This window comes from Mirounga angustirostris, unplaced genomic scaffold (genome assembly GCF_029215605.1).
Source record: "Mirounga angustirostris isolate CCGP_5_RB_7025 unplaced genomic scaffold, mMirAng1.0.hap1 SCAF_2, whole genome shotgun sequence".
Lineage (NCBI taxonomy): Eukaryota > Metazoa > Chordata > Mammalia > Carnivora > Phocidae > Mirounga > Mirounga angustirostris.
The window spans coordinates 152254648-152275346 of NW_026991710.1; the positions used below are offsets into that span (position 1 = coordinate 152254648).

Here is a 20699-nt window from a genome sequence, read left to right on the forward strand (position 1 = left end):
CACATCCATCTTATCTCCTATGAGGATTAGGGAGACCATGGGATTCATGAAGTAATTTTAATCTTTTCAAGCTCCTTAGATTTGAATACTTTTTTTATCTTTGTAGTTGATCATCTTGATTGAGACCAGGTAAGTGATGTACAACTTAAGTAACTGTAGTTTTCAGACCAGTCATTTTGGTGCATTATTGACACATGGCTCATGCTCTGAGAGTAGTATAAAATATTTGGGATCAAGATTGCAATGGAAAATATGTAGTATAGACATTAATATAAAACTATAGTTTTAGTTTTAAAAGGTGTAACTCAACTCAGTTGCTATTTATTCCTTATAAGGAAATTTACCTTATAGAATATATTTCAGAGAAAGCCAGAAATTCCCTCTACCCCATTCCATTTGCTCCAAAAGACCTTTCAGCTAAGGTAATGGATCAATGTAAGAGGGCTCAGAGGAGATGATTTCAGTTTTTATATATGTAAGAAATAATATTAATCAGTGACTTTGATTCTTTTGTAGGAACATACATTGATAGGTTCAGCAAATTCCCAAGATATCCAGCTCTGTGGAATGGGAATTTTTCCTGAACATTGTATTATAGACATCACAGCAGAAGGCCAGGTGATGCTGACTCCTCAGAAGAACACCAGGTAATATACTTTCATTAGTGTTAATGTCACAATACTTTTTAAGAGGATGAAAGTACACTAGTTGTGAATGTTATGTGGCATGTTTGGCCTTTGCTTTTTAAATTCACTTAATGAAGCTATCCAGTTAGTTACCAAGTCCTTTACATTGAACTTTTTAATATCTCTTAAACCCATATCTCCTCTCTATACTCACTACCGTGGCCTTATTTAAATAAGACCCTCATCAAATCTTGATTGGAACTATGCCAACACTCTAATCTTTTTCCTGGGTCACTTACCATACAGCCAGATGGCTTTCTACTATTTTTTTTTCCCGAAGATTTTATTTATTTATTTGACAGAGAGAGAGAGAGAGAGCACAAGCGGGGGGAGCAGCAGAGGGGGAGGGAGGGAGAAGCAGGCTCTCTGCTGAGCAGGGAGCCCAATGTGGGGCTCGATCCCATGACCCTGGGATCATGACCCGAGCCGAAGGCAGACACTTAACTGAGCCACCCAGGCACCCCAAGCTTTCTACTAATTTTGATACAAAATCCCTTATATCCCTCCTATTTGTCTCCTATTCCTCTGTGCCTGTCATTCCTTTGGGCAGCTGACTCCTGTTTGACCTTCAAGGCTAAGCTCTGTCACTGTCTACTTTGGGGGAATTCCCTGTTTGGTCTACATGAAGGGCCCCTAGTATATATTCCCAGTACACCTTATGCTTCCTGTTATGTTAAGACTTCATATTGTATTCTTTTCCTAAAAAACTTTATTTTATTTTTTAAGTAGTCTTCATGCCCAGTGTGGAGCCTAAAGCGGGGCTTAAATTCACGACCCTGAGATCAAGACCTGAGCTGAGATCAAGAGTCAGACACTTAACCGACTAAGCTACCCAGGTGCCCCATCGTATTGTGTTCTTGTGGGCTGTTAACTTTTATTACCCCAGTAGACTGTGAGCTCATTGAGGACAAGGGCCTGTCTTTTTTGGATCTCTGTCCTTAGTATGTAAGAGAAGACTAGTATATAAGTGCTCAAAAACTAATGAATGAATGAAGAGATAAAACATTATATAAATTAAATGTTTCTCAGTTTGCTTCCTTGAGCTATGAAGCTGTTATTGCCCTGTTATATAATGGTGTATAACTGTTAACTGACTTACATTGATTCTTCAAATGTTGACCCATTTCATTATGTGATACTGAATAGTGATTAATATCATTACTAATCTTGGGGTGCCTGGGTGGCACAGTTGGTTGAGCATCTGACTCTTGGTGTCGGCTCAGGTCATGATCTCAGGTCATGATCTCAGGATTGTGAGATTGAGCCCCAAGTTGGGCTCCACACTCAGTGGGGAGTGTGCTTGAGATTCTCTCTCTTCTTCTCCCTCTGCCACTTCCCTTATTCTTCCACGTGCTCTCTCTCTCTCTTTCTCTCTTTAAAATAAATCAGTCAATCATGGGGCACCTGGGTGGCTCAGTCAGTTAAGCATCCGATTGTTGGTTTTGGCTCAAGTCATAAGCTCACAGTCGTGGGATCAAGCCCCGTGTTGGGCTCTGCATGGTATCTACTTCAGATTCTTTCTCCCTCTCCCTTTCCCTCCTGCACGCGCGCTCTCTCTCTCTCAAATAAATAAAATCTTTTAAAATAAATAAATAAATCTTTAAAAAATATCATTACTAATTCTATCCAGAAAGTCTAAATATTGGGAAGCTATCCAGCTCATGGTGAAGGATGCAAATGAGGAAGAGGAAAGAACAGCAGAAGCTGGGCCTGGCACTCCCAGCCTGGGCATGCTATTCTCCTATTAAATAGTCTCACAGAATACCAACCTTAGGCAAGGTTACTCTGAAGCTGTGATAAAATATGACAAAGCAGGCCACATAATAATTTTATTTCAGCACAGACAAAAACCAGGGTCACTCTGTCACATACCAAATACCTTCTCTTGGCTGAGGTGAGTGATTACTTCTTTACCAGTCACAACTTTATCCTCATTCTAGTCTCCCCTCTTATAGATAAGATTTTTTTGAAATGCCCAATCATAAAAGTACTCTGGCTTTCTGACAGCATCCAACACATACAGAACCGCTCTCTCTCAGAGCCTTTGCCAAGTTGTCCGGCTAAAGCCCAAATCCTGCAACAGTCCTTCCGAGCACACTGTCAATGAGACACCCCATGCTTCCTGCGACTGTGTCTTCTACTTGTGCATGAGGAATCAGCCCAGCTTGTTCAGCTTCAGGAATGCTCCTAGTGGTCTTTGGCTGAAGAACATTGACACAGTTTCCAAACTCCCAATTTTCACTTGAAATTTACAGTTGGCATTTCCTCGCTTTGTCCATTTTCAAGAAAATGGCTGCCCCAGATACCACTTTGTATATGTCTTTTGCTCAGGACAGTCCTCATACTCTGGTGTGAATGAACACAGTGCTTTTTATGTACTTCTTGTTTTGTCACCCAAAATGTTTAAAAAATTGTGTACTCAGGGTCAGGATTTTTAATTTTTAATTTTTTTTTTAAAGATTTTATTTATTTATTTGAGAGAGAGAGAATGAGAGAGAGCACATGAGAGAGGGGAGGGTCAGAGGGAGAAGCAGACTCCCTGCCGAGCAGGGAGCCCGATGCGGGACTCGATCCAGGGACTCCAGGATCATGACCTGAGCCGAAGGCAGTCGCTTAACCAACTGAGCCACCCAGGCGCCCAGGATTTTTAAAAAGTAATAATTTTGACTGCTTCATCAAGGACATCCTCAAAGGAAACATTTTTTAAAAATTGTGTGTATGGCAGTGAGTAGTCCAGTGACTACTAGTAATGTTTGGTACCACTGCCTTGGTTTGTGCTAAAACACTAGCAGTTTTACTCATTGTTGGTATAAATGTCAACACGGTGAAAAGGGCAAGATAGCATTATTATAAAAATAGCTTTGATCTTGGGGACCCCACAGAGACCACACTTTGAAAACTGTGATTATAATCATGCTTTTATTTACTAATTATGGCTTAACTGCTGTGGCTTTTAAAAATTAGCCTCTATATATGTTTGCCTTTAATTGAACTCCTCATTGTATTTACGGAATTTGTGTCAGAAAGGCTAAAATCTGCTAATTTTAGTAGGTTCCCTCTTAATATAATTTTTGAGCTCATGGCTTTGAATAATCAGACTATAGGAGGACCAGTTACTTTTAGTGTTTAAAAACCCCCATGGTAAGTGAAATCCGGATATAGAGAGTAGGATTTTATGTATATGCATATACATAAAAAGTAACTAGCAATATAAAGCCAGTTAAGTGCTTTAGGACAGTAAAGAAACTAAGACACTATTGGCTGGAGGGACGAGCAGCTTTTACAGAGGAAGCAGAAACCACCTGGGCTTTGAAAGCTGAGTAGGACTTGGTGGGGAGAATGGGGAGGGCAGGAACTCTATTCCAGGATTCCAGGTTGCAGGACTGGAATAAGCCTGGCTTTGAAAGAAGAGTCAATCAATCATGTTTAGGGGACAGAACATAAACCTTTTTTTTGGCTGGAGTTGAGAATTCACTAGAAGGGGGAAAGAAAGGAAGAGATAAATAGGGCTTCCTTTTGTAGGGCCTTTATGCTATGTCTAAGCAAATGAGTCCTTCAGCAGGAGAGAGGCTTGATAGAACTGATATTCCAGGAATATCAGTCTTATAGTGGTATGCATAATTTTTGTATATTTCCTGCCCCTGCAAATTCTTCCTTTTATATCCTTCCATCCACCCTTCTGTTGAACTCCATTGTCAAGATAACCAGTCAAGTGGACCTTATAAATCTTTTATACATTGATAGAATATGAACGTTTTTCTGTGCTCTAGGAAATTACAGAAGCATTTAGCATAGGTCTCATTTCTTACATTTCTAGAGTCTAGTTGGTTGATTGACTCTTACTATTCATGTAGATTGGACATACTCATTTGAGTTGTAATGTATATTGCTACCAGCTTTTTACTGTTGGCTGTAAAGGCTCCATATTTACTCCTTAATATGCTATATAACAAATTTGGAACTTTGAAAAGTAGAGGATAATAATTGATTATATTTAGTACTGCAAGCATTTCTTAGCAGAAAAGAGGAGTAAATACAAATAAAGTTCACTGAGGGCAGGGGAATTGATTATTTCATTTTTCCTAGTAAATAGATCTCTATAGTATGGGATAATTAAAGGAGAAAACATGATAATCATTGTTTGCATTGACCTCTTCTCCCCCTCAGAACATTTGTAAATGGCTCTTCCGTATCTAGTCCTATACAACTCCACCACGGGGACAGGATATTATGGGGAAACAACCACTTCTTCAGGTATGACATTATTCATGGCTCTTAAAGAGAGTTTATTGAAGATTATACTTTGAAACAGAAGAATGTATATTGGAAGGTAAAATTAACTCCATAAAAAGTATACAGTATTTTGTACATATGTATTTACTGACTGTATATGATTTGTTCATTGTATGCTTTGAGCCTGAGAGACATATGAACAATACTCTCAGGAAAAATAAGGAGTTTACTTACTTACTTTTTTCCTTTTTATTTCCCAGTGCAAGATGATTGTTTTGCCATCTGGTGTAAGAATTCATTAATTTTTTTTTCTGACTTGCTTACCTTTTTATTTGTTTATTTTTTATTGGAAAAGAGTAGTTTTGGTTTCCTTATTCATAAAATAAAGTTCGTATTTTATTTAGGAATGTTTTCGGCTGCAAGTAATGGCAAACTTGACTGTAATGGCTTAAACAGTTTGTTTCACTGACCAAATAAGAAATCCAAAGGTGGATGGTTGTTGGCCTTGGCTAAGCCTCTCAAAACTGTCATGGCAGAAGGCTTGTCACGGTCTCCTTGTCTTGGCATTTCCCTGTGGTCTAAAGATGGCCACGCCGCTCCAGGTATCAAAGCAGCATCCAGGCACGTATGAAGAGAATGAGGGAGAAGGTGGTACTAGCCTTATCTGCTTGATCAGAAAAAGCAGAAGTCTTCCTAGAGCCCCCAGCAATCTTCCATTTTTGTCTCATTTGCTAGAATTTGCCTCCTAACTACAAGGGAGGATGAGAAAGAGCCTGCGCTGGGACTGCACACAGTGTTTTCCATAGAAAACTGGTGTTGTGTTGCCAGGGAAGGGCGGGCTGGAGATTGTACAGAACTACAGTCCTGGTCTGTTCCTCTTCCTGTCACTGGTCACCATGCTTGGGGTATCAGACTGACTTTTCTTATGGCTAATGGAGATCCTTTGCTTGTGGGCCAGTCGATATTTTGATTACTGAAGAAAGGGTAGAGGGGCACAAAGTGTGCAGAAAATATTTTTCTTTTTCTTCCTTCTCAAACTAAATCAGGTGTAAACTGCTTGGCTTGGTTTTCAAAGCCTTCATAGTTTGAGTTGCGTTGATCTTTCCATCATTATCTCCTATAACTTCTGCTGTACAAATTTTGTGTGTCCCTATGTTGTTGTATTCATAATTTCTCCAGAGACTATGAGAATTTCCATTTCCACATCTCTTCTCATGCTGTTCCCACTTGTAAAGCTCAGCTCAGATGACTTCCTACTCTGTCATCTTTTCCGTTGTTATTCCAGCGGTCCTCAGCTTTTCTTCAACACCTAGCTTGTCACAGTCATGTGGCCCTGAGTCACATGGTCTGTTGTAACTATTTGTGCATGCATGTGTGTTTATTTCTACTACTAGAGGATAAAATTCCAGAGTGTAGTAATTGCCTTACACTTACATGGTACCCCCTTGGCATCTAGGAAATGCCAGTATTTAATGAATGGAATAAGTGCGTATCTTTATTTTAAAAATAATATTCTTCCCCTCCCCCAAGACTGAATTTGCCTAAAAAGAAAAAGAAAGCAGATCGAGAGGATGAGGAACATGACACCTCCACGAAGAATGATACCAGTTCTGACCAGCTCGATGTAGACGGAGACTCCTCCAGTGAGGTGTCCAGTGAAATCAACTTCAATTATGAATATGCGCAAATGGAGGTTACCATGAAGGCTCTGGGTAGTAATGGTGAGCAGATCTGTGCATTTTAGAGTCTTTTGAAGTTGATGGAAAGTTAAAAATGTTTACGATTGAGACCTTTTAAATATTAACAAAAAAGGAAATCTTTATGTTATTCTCTATATTCTCTTAATTTATTACATTTATAAAAACTTTTCATTCTTTTAGCCTTGAGTACTAATCACTGCCAACTTTGTTCTCACTGATAGAATTTCTCAGGTTTGAAATTTGACTGCCACTGTCACTCTTAGGTTATGTGTAGTACATACACTAGACCTGCTTTTCCTCTGTGGAAGACAGTTCAGCATGTATTTGACAGAAGAGATGATATGATGAGGAATGGGGAGTAAGGAACACTGAGTTTATTCCAAACTGTCTTCAAGAATCTTCATTTACTAATTAGGATGCCAAACAGCAGTATAGAACCACATTTGAAATCTATTGTGTTGTACTGTGACCTTTCATTTGTTTTTACCTTCTAAAAAAACCTTATTTAGATCCAATGCAGTCGATATTGAACAGCCTAGAACAACAGCATGAAGAAGAAAAACGATCTGCATTGGAGCGCCAGAGGCTTATGTATGAACATGAATTGGAGCAGCTACGAAGAAGGCTGTCTCCTGAGAAACAAAACTGTCGTAGTGGGGACAGGTTTTCTTTCCACTCACCCAGTGCTCAACAGCGATTGAGACAGTGGGCCGAAGAGAGGTAGGTGCATGGCGCCTTTATTACGTGTGCATAGCATATGCTCAACACTTTACCTCACCTAGGTATGATACAGTATGGAGAAATCTAGACATTACTTGAAAAAGAATTATATTAAGAGAGAGTGTTACAGCTTAAGAACCATTTGGGTTTTTTTTGTTGTTTTTTTTTTCATTTTTGAGAAAAACGGGAATTACCAATTTATATTGATTTATTTAAAGTTGCCCATGTTAGGTGCTGCCCCATTTTAGTTTGTATGGCTTTTGGATTTGAATAAACAAGTATTTGTACTTAGAAGTTATACTTTATCATTGTATTATACCTTAGGTTCTGAAGCTTGGGTAGATGCTTTTTAAAATAAGGAAAAAAAAAAAAAAAGAAAGGTGGTTATCTGGACTGATTAGCTCAGGTAGGTAAAGCATGGTGCTAGTGAGATGCAGATTGCAAGTTTGAACTCTATATGGGCTAATTAGCATTGCACTAAAATGTCTCATCCATGGTTACAGACTGTACTTAACTAACCTCTTGCTCTTCAAAAGTCTGGTCTGCAGACAGGCAGCATCTCTAATCAGGTGGAGATTGATAGAAATATAGTGTATCAGGCCCCACCCCAGACCTAGTGAGTCAAGATCTTTAGTTTATCAAGATCCCTGGGTGATTTTTATACACAGTCAAGTTTTTGAGGCACTGTCCTAATCAACGGCCAGCTTGTTACACGAGCGTGTGCCAGTACTTACAATATAGCCCAGATACAAGCGCGTGCATAGGTCGGTGTCAGTAATATAGTCGCTGCGTGCACAAGGCAGTTGTAAAGCTTGGTTCGCAGTTTGGCATTAACATATTATGTACTACATAATATTCTGATGTGCTGCTTGATAGTTATCCCCCCCCCCCCCACTTGTTTTTAAAGAGAAGCAACGCTGAATAATAGCCTGATGAGGCTGAGGGAACAAATTGTGAAAGCCAATCTGTTGGTGAGAGAAGCTAGTTACATTGCAGAGGAACTGGATAAAAGAACAGAGTATAAAGTAACCCTGCAGATTCCAACCTCCAGCCTCGATGCCAACAGGAAGGTGAGGTTGTCGTTAATGGAAGAGACAGAGAACCACTGGAGAAAACTGTTGTCTGTTTCACCAGTGGTATTTAAACACCAGTGGGCTTGCCCTCAACCCCACTTACACTTTCTACAGTCTGCATCCTTTTGGACTTGTTCTCCTCTCTCGAGTAGAATTTATTTGCTTTTAATTCTCTGCCTTTGTGCGTATGTGTCCTTTGTCCACTAGAATACCCTCTCCACCTCTTCCCACCACACCCCACCAATTTATTTCACTCAGCTTCCTTTCTTCAGTCTGTTTCTATGACTTCTGGGAAGTCTTTCCTGATGAATCTTCAGAAAGTAGTTTTTCCCCTTCATTCTGTTACCACCCTCCAACCCCTCTCCCCTAAGTTCCGTGTTTAGTTTACGTGTATCATGTTATTTTCACTTGCTAATAGATTGCTCTGCAAAACTGTTTATTGGTTGTTTCATGTGTGTATTCATGATCACAAATTTTTTTTTTTTTTGGTATAATGTAATAACCATTTAATAAATTGTAGGGGGAAAGTCCCATCAAAATTTTCTATCCTAGCCATCCAGTTGTTTTCTTTGTTATTTAGGCCCTTTTCTAGCTCTCAGTCATATTCATACATAATTTTTGATGGTACATAGAATTTTGTATTCAGATATATATTTTGAGGGTCCATGTGCTTTGTTTCTCCCACAGTATTTGACACAACAAAGCTTTAATGGATGCTTGCGTGTTCTATTCTGATTTGGTAGCAAGGACCACATCTTTCTTTTTCTTGTGGCATCCCAGCCTCAAGGTCATTGTTTTCACAGAGTAGATATTTGGCAAATAGGGATGCTTAATGTTTTGAGTAATATAGGTATTGTGAACGTGATGCACTCACTGCTCTATGGAGACTTGTCTCTTGATACACGTTCTGTGTGTGATCTGAACTTAGAACTTTATTTTGCTTGTTGGCATTTGTAGGGCAAACCACAGGTGCAATGGCACTCAGCCAAAAAAGAGGTAGAGGAAAGCCAATCATGGGCTTAGATTCTTCTAGAAGACTGAGCAGAGCAAGGTCTTCTTCCATTCTGTAGTGTTTGAATTGGCAAAACAGAAACATAACCATTTTCTCCCCATACAGCATGACTGTCTGTAGCCCTTTTCTGTGTATCCTGGCTCAGGCTTCGTTGGAAGGAGCAACCGTGCCTCCGGGCAGCCAAGTCAGTACCTAGAAGTGACGCAAGTCATTTTGGGCCTCCCTCTCTCCTAGACAGCTGATAGTGTGTTCTGGGGCCGTTTGCATGGCTGGTAGAGATGAAGCACATCGCTGGGGTCACGGCAGCCATTGTTAACATGTTAATGGCTACTAATCTACACTACTACTATTGATTTAATAGATTAGTATTTTCAGATTTCACCCAGAGAGAGGAGCTGGACAAAGAAGTATTTCTTAAGGAGAGAGACTTTTTTAACTCAGGCTGGGTCTTTCCTCTTTTATCCAATAAGACCTTTTGTTTTTGGTACTTGAAAGCTTCCATTTCACTTAATGTCTTGCCCTTGCTGTGAGCACTATTGTTTGTTCTGGTCTTACTCTTGGCCTTGTACTCACCTCTCTCTCGTGATTTTGGTAAGAGGCAGAAATTCCTTTTTTTTTTTCTTTTTTCCAGTTCTTGTTAGTAGTTGCTGGAGGGCCAAGTCATGATGCTGCAGGATATTGCTGGCTGCTGTTTCCTCCCCGTTCTAGCATTCTCCACCTGCGGTACCACTCCATGTGGATCCCTGATGAGCTTTTTGTATTTATTCCCTAGCAGGCTGAGTGCCTGCTGATGGGTATTAAAGCCTGGTGATGGGTATTAAAGGTAGAGGTAGAAGGACCTTTAGAGTATGAGAGAATGGCAGTTTTTGAGCTTCAGAATTCAGAATCTTTGTTTCATTATGTAAATTCCGTTTCTTTGAAAATCATTATAGGCGAAATGGTAAAGCAACATCGATGTATTTCACAATTCCCTAAAGTCCTGAGTAGACCTATCCAAACAGTTGATAAATTATGCAATAAATCTAAACTGATAACTGATAGGTATGTCTCTCTGGGGGAGATACACAGGGGTATTTTTATTTTCTAGTTGTGGTTTTAAAACTGTTTCTATATTAAAACACATTGCTTTGGGGCACTTGGATGGCACAGTCAGTTGGGCATCCAACTCTTGGTTTCAGCTCAGATTGAGCCTCGTGTCAGGCCCTGAGCTCAGTGTGGAGTCTGCTTGAGATTCTCTCTCTCCCTTTTCCTCTGCCCCTCCCACTTGTGCTGTCTCTCTCTGTCTCTAAAATAAATAAATAAAAGCTTAAAAAAAAAAAAAACACCCACATTGCTTTTACAAGCTGGAAAAACATTAAATTCTAGGTTTTTTCTGGCGAAATAATACATAACACAAACATTTTAAAGTGAATAGTTCAGGGGCACCTGGGTGGCTCAGTTGGTTGAGTCCAACTCTTGGTTCAGGTCACGATCTCAGGGTCGTGAGATCATGTTGCAAGTCGGGGGCTCTGTGCTGGGTGCTGGGTGTGGAACTTGCCTAAGATTCTCTCTCTCTTCCTCTGCCCCTCCCCCCATCTTTCTTTAAAAAAAAAAAAGTGAACAGTTCAGTGGCATTTTGTCCATTCAGTGTTGTATGACCAGCATCTCTATCTAGTTCATACTGTTTTTTTAATTTTAAATTTAAACTACGTGTATTTACAGATTGATATCATTTGTTGCCTCCAAATGGGTAAATGGGGATTCTTTTCACAGTTTGCTCTTCTAAACATTTTGTGTTTTGTACCACATTAAGATACTACCCATTCAAAACAAAAAAAAATTTATTTATTTATTTGTTTATTTATTTATTTATTTATTTGACAGAGAGAGAGAATGAGGTAGTGAGGAACACAAACAGGGGGAGTGGGAGAGGGAGAAGCAGGCTTCCCACGGAGCATCGAGCCTGATGCGGGGCTCATGGGATCATGACCTGAGCCAAAGGCAGATGCCTAACAACTGAGCCACCCAGGCGCCCCGCAAAAAATTTTTTAAATTCAAACTTTTGAAAGGTAAAAGATCATTTCTTAGCTATCAATCCCAGCAGACTTTCCCTTGCCATTCAATGCTTATGACTCTTTTTCTACCCACAAATACTCTCTGGTCAGATGATGGCCTGAATAAAACCTTTTTAATTTCCCATTAAACATGATTTAGTCTTTGGGGTTTTAAATTTAAATTTCTATCCCATTTACTATATGAATAAACTACTATATGAATAATTTACTATATAAATTTACTTTTTAAATTACATCTAATTTATATACTTAAATTTAAATTTTGATTACAGTTGAATATAATGGCATTATATTAAGCTTAAAAGGTTCCTGAGAAGTTTTGCAGTGAACTGATTAGAGAAGGATAGAATTCCGTTTTGGTTGATGACATTTGACTGATGGGTGTAGCATGTTCAGGGTTGGCTTCCATGGTGGATATCTTTGTGTTTCACATGGTCACTCTTACTGTTTTACAGCGAGGCTCTCTTCTTAGTGAACCTGCAATCCAGGTGAGAAGAAAAGGAAAAGGAAAACAGATTTGGTCTCTAGAAAAACTGGACAACAGGCTGCTGGATATGAGAGACCTTTATCAGGAGTGGAAAGAGTGTGAAGAAGATACCCCGGTAAGTTCTCTTGAGAAAAATTACGGAACTGGTAGTCATAGAAGAAACCAAGCAGGAAGGAGACTACCCATTTTAGGGAAGAATTGTTCATTCTGCTAACATAGGAATCCTGTTTCTAGAATAATATTTATTTTAATCCTCTAAATTGTTTGGCTAATCAAGAATCTTAATAATAATTATTAAATGGCTGCATAATATTCCATTGTATATATATACCACATCTTCTTTATCTATTCATCTGTAGATAGACATCTTGGCTCTTTCCATAGGTTCTAGAGGGGAGGAGGGTGGGAGGATGGGTTAGCCTGGTGATGGGTATTAAAGAGGGCACGTATTGAATGGAGCACTGGGTGTTATACGAAAACAATGAATCATGGAACACTACATCAAAAACTAATGATGTAATGTATGGTGATTAACATAACATAATAAAAAAACATAAGAAAAAAATAATAATTATCAAAAATAATCTATTTTTCTGGCATCTTCTTTCTTCTCCTCATTTTGTGTTCTCTGGATTTCTAGTAGAATCTTCTACATTCCGTTCTGACATCTGTTGGTGTCACATGTGTGTACTTCTGTACTGGACCGTGAATTTACTTAGGACAGAGACCATGCCTTATTATCTCTCTTCCCATTTCTCCACACATTTAATCTCGCAAATAGAAACCTACAATATCTCTCTTTTTTTTTTTTTTTAAGATTTTATTTATTTATTTGAGAGAGAGAGAATGAGAGACAGAGAGCACGAGAGGGAAGGGGGCAGAGGGAGAAGCAGACCCCCTGCTGAGCAGGGGGCCCGATGCGGGACTCGATCCCGGGACTCCAGGATCATGACCTGAGCCGAAGGCAGTCGCTTAACCAACTGAGACGCCCAGGCGCCCTACAATATCTCTTTTAAAGAGAACATTAGTGGTATCTTAATATTTGTACTATTAAGAGCAGATTTGGAAGGAGTTCTGATTCTAAAGTAGGTGCTGTAGAGCTGTACTCTGGAACTTTCTCTTTAAGTTGCAGGTTTTCCCATTTAGGTCAACCATGTACTTATGCATATTTTAAAACAGAAATGCATATTATGTATATTTTTACAGTTTTCAACCCTGCTGGTCTTGTTTCCACATACAATTGTTTACTTTTTAGTCTCTTGTGTTTTATTTTTATTTTTTTTAGCCTCTTGTTTTTTAAAAAAATATTTATTTTTTCCAGATTATCATCAATAAAAATGACTTTTTATCATTAGATGACATTTTTTCTTAAAATTTTTTCCCCCTCTTTCTTCTATACCCCTCTTGTATTTCAGCCCAGAAATAAAACAACATTAACAAATTACAAAAAAGCAAACTACTCTCATGTAAGGGGGTCAGCTCTTGTTAGTGGCAATGCATCTTATGATTTGGCAGGAACAAGTGGAATAAATAGGAGTGAAAACTAAAGAGTACTTTTGTACACTCGACTTCTTTTTCTAGTCAATTGGTTTTCTCTATTTTCATGCCAAGATTTCCAAATAAAGGAGAAGTGATAAACGTAATGATGTATTATGAGATGGCTGTCATGGGTGAAGTATGCTGACCACCATTCTAATGGGAGTGAGGAAGAGAGAGTCGTGTAATCCAGTGCTGTGCTTAAGCTAAGTTTAATGACTTTATGAGAGGCCATCAAAAAGTGGTAGTAGGTTAAATTAATTTATTTTAAGTGATTTCTGAAGTTGTGATGTTCCAAATCTCTTTAAAGCTCATACGGTCTTACTTCAAGCGTGCTGATCCATTCTATGATGAGCAGGAAAATCACAGTCTCATTGGGGTGGCGAATGTTTTCCTCGAGTCCCTCTTCTATGATGTGAAGTTACAGTATGCTGTTCCAATTGTCAACCAGAAAGGAGAGGTTAGTTTCTCTTCATGCCTTGTGTCCTTCCGAGAAAAGTTTAAGAAACAGTAGGGTGGTTATAGTATATTGTTGTGACTCTTTTTCATTAATAATGACAAGTGCTATTTATATGTATTATTAATTAGTAAGACCTGTGTTTCCATCTGCTTGATGGTGATTATTCCATGTACTTTGAGGGAAAGTAACTGTTAGAACGTAGGCTTCTAAATTCTCATTTACCATTAACCCAACCATTTAACTCTAAAACAGAAGAAAAAACAAAATCTGGAAAGAATACCTGCTTCTCCTCTATTGTTCTAGGTGGCAGGTCGGCTGCATGTCGAGGTGATGCGAATAAGTGGTGACATTGGGGAAAGAATTGCTGGAGGTGATGACACCACAGATCTCTCCTGTGATAAGGAAACCCAGGAAAACAGACTTGTGTGCATGGTAAGTCCCAGTTTCATTTAGAAGTAGTGGAAGTGTAGTTGATTTTGAGGGTTGTGGCTATTTAGACAATAAATATTGTGTTCTTGTCGAATTTTGAAAATATCTGTCTCTAAGTAAATCTTTAGAATTGGTATTACAGAGACCATATTTCATTATATATACTGATTTACCAGTTAGCTAGGTACTTCCACTGTGAGGTACTTCACAGGTACCAGTTAGCTAGGTACTTCCACTGTGAGGTACTTCACAGGTACTAACCAGTTAGCTAGGTACTTCCACCTGCTTCTGTGAAGCCTTGGATAAGTCACCTCTTTCTTCTGAACCATTCTGCTCCAAAGTTATATGGATTTATGTTTATCTGAACTTCTCTCTAGAGAAGCACAGTTTTTTCACATAAATTTCCTCCTCCTATTGAACCTCTTGACTTCTGCTGAGGCTCAAGATTTATCCTGGCCCTGGTTCTGTTCCTAAGCTCCTACTATACCTCATTCTTCACACTGTTTTTCCACATGTTTTTTGTTCCTCTTCACCCATGTGCCTTTGTGTATGCTATTCCAGCATGTGCCAGTCTCAAACCCTGCTCTTTCCATTCTTCCCAGGTATGCCATTCGTGAACGCTGCTGAGTGTTATCTGTCAGACATCGTACTGGGAATATAAAGATGAAAAAGATAGGATTTCTTCTCTTAAGGAGCAGCCTGTGTAGTTTGTGTGTATGTGTAGAGGGACACACAGTGAACAGAAGACTCCAATATCGTGTGACCCAAGTGCTCTGAGAGAGGTAGACAAGAGATATTTGGGGACATAGAAGAGAGGTAATTAATTCAGAAAGTAAAGTCTGAGGAAAATTTCTGGAAACAAGACTCAGAGTGAACTTGAAGGAGAGCATGTTATGCAAAACTCTGTCTTCATAGGGTGCTGTGCTTTTTTCATGGATAATTGCTAGGTAGATTTTAAGTAGGTCATTACATTCCTGAACTCCTACCCAATTGGAGTAGATAGTGCTGCCTCTGTCACATTATGACACTGAAAAAATTCCCCTCAGACCTTTCCAAACACACCCTAGCTGGGCCAGTGTGCCATCAGTTGAGAATCACTGTAGGAACCAGTTAAAAGGTTTTTGAGGAAGAGAAATCCACAAGGGTCATAGGAACAGTGTACGAGTGAGAAGAAGGCCATTCAAAGGTGCAGTGAAAGAAGCCTAAACTTAACTCTAATTTCATCATCCATCCTCAGTCCAGTGCTGTGTCTCAGTAAATATTTCTAGAATTGGAGTTGATACCGAAAGGAGTAAGTGACACATTCGCTGCAAGCTGTGGGGAAGCCATAGCTGTTAGAGATGGGCTCCTTTCAAGGGTCTTTGCATGTATTAAGAAGGCCTCAGACATTTAAGTCAGATGCTTCAGAAGGTGGGGGAAAATTCTTAATTCACTAAAACGTTAATCTTTGTGTTATTCTTGATCGTAGAACATTTTTTTTCTGAGGTTATAGGATTACTGAAGGTTGAGACATAGGCTTGATCATTCCCTAACGGGCCATTTCAAAGGTGATGGACTAGTAAGTGCAGCGGCATGAAAGTTGACAACAGTACAAGGATATTGTCTCGCTTGGGAAAGTCATCACTGAAAAAAAGTAGTATATCCTGGATAACATAAGCTTTTTTTAAGAAAAAAATGAAGTTAAAATATCTTGAGATTTTTTTAGTGGAAGATAGCACACATATACAAAAGTAGTGAGAAAAGTGTTATTGATCTCCACCCACCCTCCCTCAACATCAGCTCATGGTCAGTCTTATTTCATTCATCTGCCTCTTTCATTCATCTGCCTAAGCCTGTCTGTGCTGTCCCCTTCCCGTGGGTGATTTTGAAGCTATTCCAGACATCTTATTTCATCTATAATAGTTTAGTATTTATCTCTAGAAGAAGAGTACATTAAAAAACCCATTATATCATAAACAAAAATGAATACTTCCTTAATATGAGATACCCAGTCAGTTTCCTTGATTGTCTTGTTTGATGTGTCTCTTAAATCTATCCTAATCTTTAGGTGCGGGCACTTGTGCTTGCTTGCTTCCTCTCTCTCATTCTCTCTTTCTCTCTTACCCTATAGTTTATTTATCGTAGAAACTGGGTTGTATTTTCTCATAATCTTGATTTTGCTGATTTGTATTTTTTAATGTGTTAAGCTGTATTTACTGTAAATTGGTATTTAGATATGAAGGTGATATAAGGGAAAGGGGGTAGCAAGGACATTTTATAGGTGATGGTGTGTTCTTCCGTCAGAAGGCACATTATATCTGGTGTTCTTTTGGGGATGTTAGCAATTTTTGCTGATTATACCTAGATATTTCATGAGGAGTTAGAAAAGAATGATACTATAATCCTGTCAACCGTCATTTATTAGGTAGAATTCTTTTCTAGAAAGAATCATCCTATTACATCAAGTATTTGCTCCTCAGAGATACAGTTTTGTACAGGAGAGGCGGGGTAAATGCTCCGTTCTTTTCTCCTTTTAAAAAAACCTCATTTTCAAAATAATTAATTGGTTTTCCTACTAATGACCAGTGAGATTTTGTTTTTAGTCCAAATATCATTATGAACTCTGCAGTGTAAGCGTATTTGATGTGTTTCTTTTTTTTTTTTTTAAAGATTTTATTTATTTATTCATAAGAGACAGAGAGAGAGAGAGAGGCAGAGGGAGAAGCAAGCTCCCCGCTGAGCAGGGATCCTGATGTGGGACTCGATCCCAGGACCCTGGGATCATGACCTGAGCCGAAGGCAGATGCTTAACCATCTGAGCCACCCAGGCACCCTTGATGTGTTTCAATCCGTGTATTTATTACCTATATCAAAGTTCACATGATTCCATCTTTGGCCTGTGGGCTCCTCTCTCGAGTCCTTTTGACACAACCCTAACTGTCATAAACTCTGATAGCTTTCTCGCTTTCTGGTATGAGGAATATTCTAGTCCCATCCTGGACCTTTCTTTTTTTTTTTTTTTTTAAAGATTATTTATTTGAGACAGAGAGAATGAGAGACAGAGAGCATGAGAGGAAGGAGGGTCAGAGGGAGAAGCAGACTCCCCGCCGAGCAGAGAGCCCGATGCGGCCCTCGATCCTGGGACTCCAGGATCATGACCTGAGCTGAAGGCAGTCGCTTAACCAACTGAGCCACCCAGGCGCCCTACATCCTGGACCTTTCTTATCCCAGACCTGGAATCAGCCATTTCTCCAAGGAACCTGGCTCGTTTCAGTGGGAAGTGGTTTTTAGAGACCATATTCTAAGCATGTAATAGTCTTTTATGTAAAAGGAGGAAGACAGACTGTATGAAAGTAAACAAAATATTGGTGGAAAAAATGAAATCAGTTTGGGACACTTAACAATAATAGGCGATAAGTACCACCAGCTTATAAAAGCAGTCTGGTTTTATTTTTCTGTGATGAAAATAAGTATGCACATATTAACATACTGATATTTTAAATTACATTAAATTAAATGAATATATTTTAAAACCCCAAACAGCATGTCTTCTGACATTCCTGGGCTTTATATTGAGCAGTGGCAAGTCAAAGTCTGTGGTATTCTGACACCTTGTGGTGATTTTGATTTCTGTTTGCAGAAACTTAAAAAACAAAAAACAAACAAAAACTATGTTCTGGATATCAGGGTATTCCTCATTCCTGATATTCTTCATTCCTGGCCGTTCTTATTCCTGATAAGTTGCCTTTAGGATATAGGTCAGCATATGAAATCTTATAATTTATTTCAACCTTAAAATTGAGATTGATTTCTAAGAAAAAAATATTGGCTTTCCGATGGAATTTAATCACAAGGAAGTATGTTTCCAACATCTGTCCACTCAATGCTTGGATGTGTTTTCATTCATTTCATTCCATTGTTATAGTCAGTCCTCACGCCAGTATCATTAGGTAGCTATCCTGTTTTACATAGGAGAAATCTCAGCCTAAGAAAACTAAGAATTTAATCTGCTCAAAAACAGAAGCTGATATGTGGCAGAGAGTTTTATTTAGATCTCTGTTCTACAGAAATCTTGTAATCTTCCCAAATATTACATTGTCTCACCTTAAAGAATATAATAAAAAATTTTAAACACTTAATGAAAAAGTGATGGTTTTTAAAATGAACAAAAAATTAATTGCTGAACACTGATTGCTCTGTTAGGTTTGGACAGATGAAATGCATTAGTCAATCTATCTTTTTGTAGCCTGTTGGGGGAATTGCTATCTAAATGTTTCAAACACTTGTTGCCATTGTTGGGAAAAATGAATAAAAAATAGGAGTTCTCAACCATTGCTTACCCATTATGTGTACCTGGTATAGGAAAAATAGTCATCTGCTTTGCCTGATATTCTGTGTTATTATTAATGCTTCCTGAAATGTTAAGACGATTGTATTTGTGGTTGCTGAACTATATCAACTTTGGTCACATATTCAAGTTTACCTTTGTTGAATTTATTTACTGGAGGCACAGTGTATCATGCAACATACAGGAAGTGACCAGAGAAGAACATAATAAACGATCAATGCTCAATCATATGAAAGTCAGCCCGTAGTCAATTATAAAATCAGAATTTAGTTTTGCTTAATTAATTTTAGAATTTAGTTTCCTTCATAGTTGGAGGAGTTTTAGAATGCACTGACTGCCAAAAGAAATATTTAGAATTTTTGGACTGCTTTAAAATCCATTATGGGCATTTATTCCTGGTGCATTTGAGTCTGATTAGACATATATTTCTAACTATATGTTGTTATCACAAAACCTTACACTCATGCAGTCCAGGGCACATTTCCTTTGATTCTCTCCCCTAAATCTGCATGGAGAAGGCACTCAGTAAGAGTTGGTACAGAGATGGTCAACATTCACCATCTTTAATCTCCTCCCTTTATCTCTCCAGATCTTCAAAGCATACATTCCTGATGCCTTTAAAATTTTCCAAAAAATCCTCTAATAGCATATAACTTTCTACTCAAGAACCTTGTTCTTTTTTATCCTTTAAAATATCAAATAAATGTTTTTTGCTCTTTACTGAATATTCCTTATTGGCATATATGCTGATTTCATTCTTCATTCATCATTGTTAACAATCTTACGTTCTTGGGACATATCCATAGTTAGCCAAATTCATGTCATTGAATGGTGTTGATGGTTGAGAACTTTCTTTTTCTGAGTTGATTATTAGTATTATAATATGATGATGATGATGGTGATGTTATAAGAAACTAGAATTGGCTTGTACATACTTGAAAACATCTAAGTTTATAGTCAAGGTTGTTGTTATCGAAGTTTATAGTCAAGGTCGTTGTTACCCCGTGCCAACCTCTCACTAAATATGACAGTTGTTGTCACCATTTCACAGATGAAGAAATAACAGCCCCAGAGTGAAGGGGATTTGGTCAAGAAGAACTAGTAGTGACACAGTCAAGACTGGGACCAATATCTGACTCAAGGCACTTGTTGCACCTTTTCTGAGTTAAAAACAGAGCCTTCCTTTTCCTTCAGGTTAAAATACTCCAAGCCACTGGGTTGCCACAGCATCTGTCCCACTTTGTGTTCTGCAAATACAACTTCTGGGATCAGCAGGAGCCAGTAATTGTCGCACCCGAAGTTGATACCTCCTCCTCCTCTCCTGTTAGCAAGGAACCTCAGTGCATGGTTGTCTTCGATCATTGCAGTGTAAGTTTGTTTTCTGGACTTGGTCAACATTTGATTACTTAGGTAAAAACAAAACTATAAAATGAGCATTATTTTGTTGAATACTTTGGTATTAATATGTATCTCGAATCAGAGTTTCTCAGAGTGTGGTTGGAGTCTGAAACCGAAATGTCATCAGTACATTGTACACCTTAAATTAGCACAGTGTTATATGTCAGTTATAGCTCAGTAAAGCTGGGGGAAAAACACTAAAGTGTCAGTGAATTTAACTCCTCCCCACAATCAAAATTTACTTTTGTGTGAATATATATACAGCTGACCCTTGCACAACATAGGTTGTAAATGTATTTTCTCTTCCTTTGGTTTTCTTATTTTTTTTTTAATATTTTACTTACTTTTTAATTAATTAATTTTGGGGGAGGGGAGGGACAGAGAAAGAGGGAGAGAGAATCAAGCGGGATCCATGCGGAGTGCGGAGCCTGACGTGGGGCTCAGTCTCAAGACCCTGAGATCATGACCTGAGCCAAAATCAAGGGTCGGATGCTTAACCTACTGAGCCACCTTGGCACCCCCCTTTTGGTTTTCTTAATAACATTTTCTTTTCCCTAGCTTACTTTATTGTAAGAATGCAGCAT

General features: G+C 38.6%; 1 protein-coding gene across 2 annotated transcripts in view; it reads left to right on the forward strand.

Moving 5' to 3' along the window:
* Window positions 1–20699, forward strand: part of KIF13B (kinesin family member 13B) — a 201206-nt gene that overhangs the window by 107343 nt on the left and 73164 nt on the right. For both annotated transcript variants that reach the window (XM_064585325.1, XM_045880084.3), the window contains exons 14-22: window positions 517–647; window positions 4854–4940; window positions 6450–6640; window positions 7129–7339; window positions 8247–8409; window positions 11934–12080; window positions 13812–13961; window positions 14265–14393; window positions 19912–20085. In XM_064585325.1, coding sequence (XP_064441395.1) covers window positions 517–647; window positions 4854–4940; window positions 6450–6640; window positions 7129–7339; window positions 8247–8409; window positions 11934–12080; window positions 13812–13961; window positions 14265–14393; window positions 19912–20085 — 1383 coding nt within the window. The remainder of the gene's footprint in view (window positions 1–516; window positions 648–4853; window positions 4941–6449; window positions 6641–7128; window positions 7340–8246; window positions 8410–11933; window positions 12081–13811; window positions 13962–14264; window positions 14394–19911; window positions 20086–20699) is intronic.